The sequence below is a fragment of the Triticum aestivum genome, chromosome 6D, assembly GCF_018294505.1.
Source record: "Triticum aestivum cultivar Chinese Spring chromosome 6D, IWGSC CS RefSeq v2.1, whole genome shotgun sequence".
NCBI lineage: Eukaryota > Viridiplantae > Streptophyta > Magnoliopsida > Poales > Poaceae > Triticum > Triticum aestivum.
Genome location: NC_057811.1, coordinates 27,285,808 through 27,294,972, shown reverse-complemented (window position 1 = coordinate 27,294,972; position 9,165 = coordinate 27,285,808). Strand labels below are relative to the sequence as shown.

The 9,165-nt window shown below is 44.4% G+C and overlaps 1 protein-coding gene across 1 annotated transcript; it reads right to left on the bottom strand.

The window, feature by feature from the left end:
- Positions 1-1,844: 1,844 nt before the first annotated feature.
- LOC123143229 (peroxidase 70) lies at positions 1,845-3,481 on the bottom strand. Its single transcript, XM_044562074.1, has 3 exons — positions 3,175-3,481; positions 2,832-3,023; positions 1,845-2,711 (listed from the first exon to the last, which is right to left on the bottom strand). The coding sequence occupies exons 1-3, from the start codon at positions 3,388-3,390 to the stop codon at positions 2,151-2,153; spliced, it is 969 nt and encodes a 322-aa protein (XP_044418009.1). The 5' UTR covers positions 3,391-3,481; the 3' UTR covers positions 1,845-2,150.
- Between the last annotated feature and the right edge of the window lie 5,684 nt (positions 3,482-9,165).

The window sequence follows — 9,165 nt, the reverse complement described above, 5'->3', positions numbered from 1 at the left end:
ATTGCCTCTAGGGCATATTTCCAACACCTACTCCTACTCGTGTTTATTTGATAGGGTTGTGTATAAAGTATATGTGAATATGAAGGGATTGTGTGTATGCTCTTGACGAGCCTGACCCTGGCCTATATACCATATCAGGGGTCCTAGGGTTACTGATCCTAGTGAGCTATGTCGGTTGAGGTAGAGTCCTCCACGGCTCCAGTATCTTCGGCTTGTACATCATGTTTTCCGGAGTACTCACATAACATGTCATCTAACGCCCAACGTGGCCTAGGATGGAACCGACTTAGGGGTCCTTGGCCCGACCCACCAGGCCGGAATACGACATGGCGAGGACCACCTAGGCCATGGCACCATCACCCTCATTAGGGGCGGATGTCTTTTCAAGGAGGGGACAACTGGCGAGGCGCTGATGGAAATTGCGGGGCATTGCCATTACCGAGGAGCAGTGTCATTGGTGGAGGTTCCATCGGGGGTATCTTGAACGGAGAAGACAACGGGGTGGGATTGTACTGCTTGTGGCCCAAAAAATCGAAGGTGGGTTATGTGGGAGAGGGCGGCCCAAGGAGGAAGACAAATGCATGCAGGGTAGGAAACGGAACGTTACATATTTTTTTACGGTTTCCCGTTGTTTAGCTTAACTATTCCCTGTGCAACCCTCGTTTCTTCATACGAGGGCCCCACATGATTTGGCTCTGATCGCAGATCTGCTCTCTCGTGTAGTATTTTGAAATTACTACTAGCTCTGTGTTAAAATAGAAGAAGTTTTAGGCTTGTTTATCCTAAAAACAGGTCTTATATTTTAAGACAGAGGAAGCAATTCGTTAACATGGTATGGTTTAGGGCCAATAAGTTATTCGGTCTAGGCCTCTTGCTATGCAATCCAAGACCACAAATGAGATGAGCGGTGCTGGTGCGGCCGAGAAAAGGTAAGGTGTGGTGGGAGGCAACAGGCAAGGTGACTGATGTGGTAGAAGAAAAATATTTTTCTTTAGAACCGTATACATTGTAGGAGTAAACTGGGTATCCTTTGGAACGCGAATCTTTGGGTCTCGGGTGCCAATGCACACAGTTCCAAAATAAATGTTGAAAATTACAAAATTAGTCAACAAATCCTAAAAGTTCTTGGAAACAAGAATAGTATGGCTAAAATTTGCCATAGTGTTATACTTATGTGAAAAGTTTCATGAAGGAATGACTAGCTTCCAGGTGTTCTAGGCGGAATTAAACAAAATCAGCACTATGTAAATGTTACAATTCACACTTTTGTAAAAACAAATTTGTTTTGTTTTTGTCCCAGAGTCCACAGAAGTCACTCCTTCGTGAAACTTTTTATATGAGTATAAAGCTATACCATTCTTGTTTCCAAGAATTTTCAGAAATGTTGTATTTTTATGCAATTTCTAAATTATTATTATTATTATTATTTAAATCAGGCGCAAGTATATGGGACCCGAGACCGATTGGCTATTTCTAGTATCCTTGGCTGCTATTGGTAGTTGTATGTGATTCATAAAAGGGGCTTGCTTCAGTACACTCGTCTTAATCTCTATTATAGGGGAGTTCATTTCATCGCCTCCACTCCGGTTAATCCCATTTTATCACATACGTCTCCTCCCACCGGTTCGCCTCACCTCCTTGCTCGTTTTTCTTCTCCGCATTATTTACCATCCCCTACCCATACCTAAATGAAATTAATTTTTATCAAAATTTAGAATATGGTGCTTGTAAGTTATATGTCAGATAAAACTGATTTTGAACCACTAAAATATGTATACCCCTTTGCAACGTATGGGCAATTAGCGAGTAAAATTAAACCAAAGGGTAAACTGGAAGAAAAGAAAGATCGAAAAAAATCTCTCTTCACATTTGTTTTCTCTCACAGTTTTGTCGCAAATCTCACTCCATGCTTGGTTTCTTTTATAGCACTGCATGCATACGTCGGAGCGACTTACATGATGAAGCAGGTACCTAACAACCCTGGAGCTTGAGGGTTACTTACCTATGGATCCCAGCCCCCAGGCATTATCTGAACCAAACGGCTCTTATTCTGCCATGCATGCTAGCTGGTTGGTACGTAGCCAACCTAACTTTACATACACATTTTACGCCTATATATTTGTAACACATATGGCGAGACGATGGACGGATCAGCTGTTGACGACCCTGCAGTTGCGCCTAATCTGGCCGGCGGTTCCCGTGAGCGGGTTGATGTTACCCATCTTGATCATCGCCGTCACAAAGTCGGAGGCGAAGAGCGCCGGGTTAGCGACGTACTGGCGCACTAGCGCGTCCTGGGAGCCGCCGTTGAAGAGCACCTGGTCGGAGTTCAGCAAGCCGCGCTTAGCGACCAGGTTGCGGTAGTAGGCGTTGTCGAAGAGGAGCTGTGTCTGCACGTCGAACGGTGCCAGGTTCTTGTCGCCGTTGGGGGCCTGGGCGGGGCAGGTGCGCTTGCGCAGCGTGGCGAACGCCGGGTCGATGTTGGTGCCATTGTAGATGTGGTCGCGGAAGTTGAGGCACTGGGAGAAGCCGATGGTGTGCGCGCCGGACAGCGCAGTGAGGTCCTGCGGGCTCAGCTGCTTCTTGTCGAACGCCTTGATGAGCAGGTTCAGGCTTAAGCTTGGCGCCGGGAGGTCGCTGTTCGCCTCAGTCAAACTGGCCGTCGTCGAGTCCCGCCGGCCGAGCGGCACCGACCAGCTGGGCCCGCCTAGCTGCACGTACCGATTGATCCAAGCTTTGTCAGCAACAAGAAAAATGCAGTGTACCCTCTGTCCATTTTTTTTTAAAACTAGATACCCTCTGTACATTGATTGTGTTGTACTCGTACGTACCAGGAAAGTGCCGTCCCGTGCTGCGAGGGCGGCGATGTCGGCGCAGGAGACGATGCCAGGGCAGAGCAGCTCCACGTTCTTCTTGATCTCGTCGATCACCTCGTAGCCCCGCACCGAATCGACGTTCGGAAAGGCTGTCTTCTCGCCCACGAAGCTACCCACGTCATCCAGGAGAATGGACCCGTCACAGCCCTACATATACATATAACATAATCCCACCATTAATCGTGGTCTAATTAAGCGTGTTCACTAGCACACATTAATACTATGCTACTGTATAGTGTGATCGTAAATCAATTCGACATAAATTTCTTTTGCTAAAGAGTTCATCTAATTTAGTTACTTGGACAAAGCAGTCGTGGAAGTGGAGCCTGAGGAGGGAGGCGCCCATTCGGCGCTCGGCGAGAAGCGCCTTGATCATTGTGGCCCGCACGATGAGCTGCAGCGTGGGGCAGCTCTTGGCGTAGAACGACGGGGACAGCTGACTATACGCGGAAGAGGAGAGGAGGAAGAGGGCTAGCAAGCAATGCCAGGCCCTGCAGCTGGAGCTGGAAGCCATGGCTCACAAATCTATCTAGCTACGTACGTAGGCTCAGTGTGTTCTTTCACCGTAAGGATTGCTAGCTCAGTGGCTTTGCATAACTGTGGCGGGCACGAGCCACCTATTTATAATAGCACTCTTGTTTCAGTTGCGTGAGATGCATGTAGAATGGTCAAAGTTAGGCCGCTAGGGTTGTGGAGAACTATGACAAGTTCCACGTGGTATGTTTCTCTGGTTGACTAAGAGCAACGCATCTCTGCATAGATGCCAAAAACTGATCTGTCTTTATTTATATATATGTTGCTCATATGTCGCTACCAAATGGCATTCCGGTATACACAAGAAATTATGTATAAATAATTTAGTGTGTGGTTGTCGATCTTTATGGATAAAGATCATGTTCATCAAGCCAATTTTATGTAATTGGTGATAGGACATGGGACCGGAGAAGGATGTAGGCCGTGATGTTTATATGTAATCAAGTCATGATGGCAACTATTCCAGGCAAACAAAGATAAAAGAATAGAAAAAACATAATTAAAGAACCATCAGAGCAGTGTTCCAATCTTATTTGAAAGCGTTGGTCACGAGAAACATGAATATGAAAACAGAACTTAGTTTGGAATTTTCATTTAAAAGACATAAAACTTTGAAAATCGGAAGCCAAAATTAAAGGCGGGCACGAGGGACATGCGTGAGCCCGCACTTGCATACCATAAATCCTCTCCCTGGGAGGCAAGTGTGTTAATTTTGTTTGCGGGATGAGAGGTGAACTAATGTTGCTATATTTCAGCTAAATTCAATACTACCAGATGAGATATTGTTTGCACTTGCATTATGTTTGTATGTTCATGTTTTTGGCCAAACAACATATGTGAATGGGTAGCTTTCAAATTGAGTTCCAAAGTAGTAGGTGATGCCAAAAGGAGTGGGGGTGCCATACGCAAAAGGAAGCAACACATAGGATGACAAGCAAATCGAGTTCTTGCATAGTTTCGATAATCCATGAACATGATCCATGTATGAGGGCACATAGATCCATGCATCTCGATCAGAAAAGTATCAATAGAAGGAGAGTCGGTTATGAATTTTATATTGTTTAGGTTATTATTATTCATACTTTTGAAAAGGCAACTATAGAGAAATGTGATATGTATATGTATGAAAGTATACTTTGCTCTGTCCATAAATGTAATAGACTCTAATACGTCTCCAATGTATCAATAATTTATGAAGTATTCATGCAAACGAAGTCCAAATGCGACGCTTTTTAACAATTGTTTTTGAAGCAAAAGAGACCCATGAGGCTTCGTGGGAGGATGAGAAGACCGACGAGGAGGTGACAAGGCAAATCGGCGCCCAGGGGGTGGCCGCGCTGGGATACCTTGTGGGCCCCTCATAACTCCGTTTCGAGTGATTCCAACTTTGAAAATTCTTATAAATAGGGAAACCCCCAGAAATAAACCTAGAACTTTGACACCATCGCCGCAAGCCTCTATTCCGAAGAAATCCCATCTGGAGGCCTTTTTCGGCACCCTACCGTAGGGTGAAATCGTCACCGGAGGCCATCTTCGTCATCCCGGTGGTCTCCATGACGAGGAGGGAGTAGTTCACCCTCGGGGCTTAGGGTATGTACCAGCAGCTATGTGTTTGATCTCTTTCTCTCATGTTCTTGATCCAGCACGAACTTGATGTAAACAGGGGTGTTTTTAATATAGTCGGATCATATGGTGTTTTTCCCTATCTCTACCTTGTTGTGATGAATTGAGTCTTTCCCTTTGAGGTTTCACTATTATCGGATTGAATATTTTGGATTCGAGAACACTTGATGTATGTCTTGCATGTGGATACTCGTGGTGACAATGGGGTGTTCTATTGATTCACTTGATATATGTTTTGGCAATCAAATTGCGGATTCCCGCGGTGACATTGGGGTAATCTAGGTATAGAGGTTGATGCACGTTTTCGTCCTACTTTCTTCGGTAGAAACTTTGGTGTACTCTTTGATGTTCTTTGTGTTGGATTGAATATTATAAATCTGAAGTTGTTTGATGCATATCGTATAATTGAATCACGCATACTTAAGGTGACATTGGACTATCTAGGTGACATTAGAGTCGATTGATGCGTATCATATGATGTTATTTTAGTACGAACTCTAGGGTTGTTTGTCACACTTGTAGGAATAGCTCAATAGATTGATCGGAAATGATAACTTTGAGGTGGTTTGCTACCTACAAAAAGTTCTTCTTATGTTCTCCGCTTGATAATAACTTTGGATTGACTCTTTGTTGCATGTTGAGTAATTGTTATATAATTCAATTATGTTAGCACCATTGAGAGATTGCGCTAGTGAAATTATGAACCCTAGGCCTTGTTTTCAAGCATTCCAATACAATTTGTGATATGTTTTATCACTTGCTACCTTTTTGTTTTTATATTTTTAGATTACAAAAACCTATATCTACTATACATACTACACTTGTATCATCATCTCTTCGTTGAACTAGTGCACCTATATAATTTGTCATTATATTTGTTGTGTTGGGGACACAAGAGATTTCTTGTATTTGATTGCAGGGTTGTTTGAGAGAGACCATCTTCATCCTAAGCCTACCACAGATTGATAAACTTTAGGTCATCCACTTGAGGGAAATCTGCTGCTATCTCACAAAACTCTGCGCTTGGAGGCCCAACACGAGTCTACAAGAATAAGTTGTATAGTAGACATCAGACTTCCTCTAGGAATCAATGGTATCGACTTTCAAAACCAAATTGACTGCTATCCAAAAGTATTTTATAGTGTTTTTACATATTGATTAGAGTACTATAAAAATATATTATGTTATTATAAAAAATAATAAGCAATAGTCCATAAAGTGTAGAACATAATCACTACTACATAATACACTTTGTGTGATCTGTCACCAGGCATAACAAAGCCGTCAGTGGAAGTCATAACTGATGACCAGGTTTATGAAAAAAACTTACTAGTGATACAAATGTACTTTTTCCAGGCCACTAGCGATGTACCTCCTGTGACGAGCAATTATTCGTGCCCGTATATGTGTTGGAAATATGCCCTAGAGGCAATAATAAAATGGTTATTATTATATTTCCTTGTTCATGATAATTATCTATTGTTCATGCTATAATTGTATTAACCGGAGACCGTAATACATGTGTGAATACGTAGACCACAATATGTCCCTAGTAAGCCTCTAGTTGACTAGCTCGTTGATCAATAGATGGTTACAGTTTCCTGACCATGGACATTGGATGTCGTTGATAACGGGATCACATCATTAGGAGAATGATGTGATGGATAAGACTCAATCCTAAGCATAGCACAAGATCGTGTAGTTCGTCTGCTAAAGCTTTTCTAATGTCAAGTATCATTTCCTTAGACCATGAGATTGTGCAACTCCTGGATACCGTAGAAATGCTTTGGGTGTGCCAAACGTCACAACGTAACTGGGTGGCTATAAAGGCACACTACGGGTATCTCCAAAAGTGTCTGTTGGGTTGGCACGAATCGAGACTGGGATTTGTCACTCCGTGTGACGGAGAGGTATCTCTGGGCCCACTCGGTAGGACATCATCATAATGAGCTCAATGTGACCAAATAGTTGATCACGGGATGATGTGTTACGGAACGAGTAAAAGTGACTTGCCGGTAATGAGATTGAACGAGGTATTGGGATACCGACGATCAAATCTTGGGCAAGTAACGTACCGATTGACAAAGGGAATTGTATACAGGATTGATTGAATCCCCGACATCGTGGTTCATCCAATGAGATCATCGTGGAACATGTGGGAGCCAACATGGGTATCCAGATCCCGCTGTTGGTTATTGGCCAGAGAGCTGTCTCGGTCATGTCTGCATGATTCCCGAACCCGTAGGGTCTACACACTTAAGGTTCGGTGACGCTAGAGTTGTTATGGGAATTAGTGTGCAGTTACCGAATGTTGTTCGGAGTCCCGGATGATATCCCGGACATCACGAGGAGTTCCGGAATGGTCCAGAGGTAAAGATTTATATATGGGAAGTCCTATTTTGGCCACCCGAAAATGTTCGGGATTTTTCGGTATTGTACCGGGAAGGTTCTAGAAGGTTCCAGAGTGGGGCCCACCTGCATGGGGGGACCCACATGAACGTGGGTAGTGGGGGCAAGGCCCCACACCCCTGGTCAAGGCGCACCAAGATCCCTCTTAGAAGGAATAAGATCATATCCCGAAGGGATAAGATCAAGATCCCTAAAAAGGGGGATAACAATCGGTGGGGAAGGGAAATGATGGGATTTCTTTCCCCCACCTTTGCCAACGCCTCAATGGACTTGGAGGGCAAGAAACCAACCCCCTCCACCCCTATATATAGTGGGGAGGCGCATGGGAGCCGCACCCCTTCCCCTGGCGCAGCCCTCTCCCTCCCCAACACCTCCTCCTCCGTAGTAGTGCTTGGCGAAGCCCTGCCGGAGAACTGCAACCTCCACCACGACGCCGTCGTGCTGCCGGAGCTCTCCCTCAACTTCTCCTCTCCCCTTGCTGGATCAAGAAGGAGGAGACGTCCCCGGGCTGTACGTGTGTTGAACGCGGAGGCGCCGTTGTTCGGCGCTTAGATCGGAATCAACCGCGATCTGAATCGCTACGAGTACGACTCCTTCATCCGCGTTCTTGTAACGCTTCCGCATCGCGATCTTCAAGGGTATGAAGATGCACTCCCCTCTCTCTCGTTGCTAGTCCCTCCATAGATTGATCTTGGTGATGCGTAGAAAAATTTTAATTTCTGCAACGATCCCCAACAGTGGTATCAGAGCTAGGTCTATGCGTAGTTTCTATGCACGAGTAAAACACAAGTTGTTGTGGGCATCGATTTTTTCAATTTACCTGCCGTTACTAGTCTTATCTGGATTCGGCGGCATCGTGGGATGAAGCGGCCCGGACCGACCTTACACGTACGCTTACGTGAGACAGGTTCCACCGACTGACATGCACTAGTTGCATAAGGTGGCTAGCGGGTGTCTGTATCTCCCACTTTAGTCGGATCGGATTCGATGAAAAGGGTCTTTATGAAGGGTAAATAGAAATTAGCATATCACGTTGTGGTTTTGGCGTAGGTAAGAAACGTTCTTGCTAGAAACCTATAGCAGCCACGTAAAAACTTGCAACAACAATTAGAGGACGTCTAACTTGTTCTTACAGCATATGCCGTGTGATGTGATATGGCCAAAAGGATGTGATGAATGATATATGTGATGTATGAGATTGATCATGTTCTTGTAATAGGAATCACGACTTGCATGTCGATGAGTATGACAACTGGCAGGAGCCATACGAGTTGTCTTAATTTGTTATATGACATGCGTGTCAATGAAAACGCCATGTAATTACTTTACTTTATTGCTAACCGTTAGCCATAGTAGTAGAAGTAATAGTTGGCGAGACTACTTCATGAAGACACGATGATGGAGATCATCATGTCATGCCGGTGACGATGATGATCATGGCGCCCCGAAGATGGAGATCAAAAGGAGCAAAATGATATTGGCCATATCATGTCACTATTTGATTGCATGTGATGTTTATCATGTTTTTACATCTTATTTGCTTAGAACGACGGTAGCATAAATAAGATGATCCCTCATAAAATTTCAAGAAAGTGTTCCCCCTAACTGTGCACCGTTGCGGAAGTTCGTTGTTTCGAAGCACCACGTGATGATCGGGTGTGATAGATTCTAACATTCGCATACAACGGGTGTAAGCCAGATTTACACATGCAAAATACTTAGG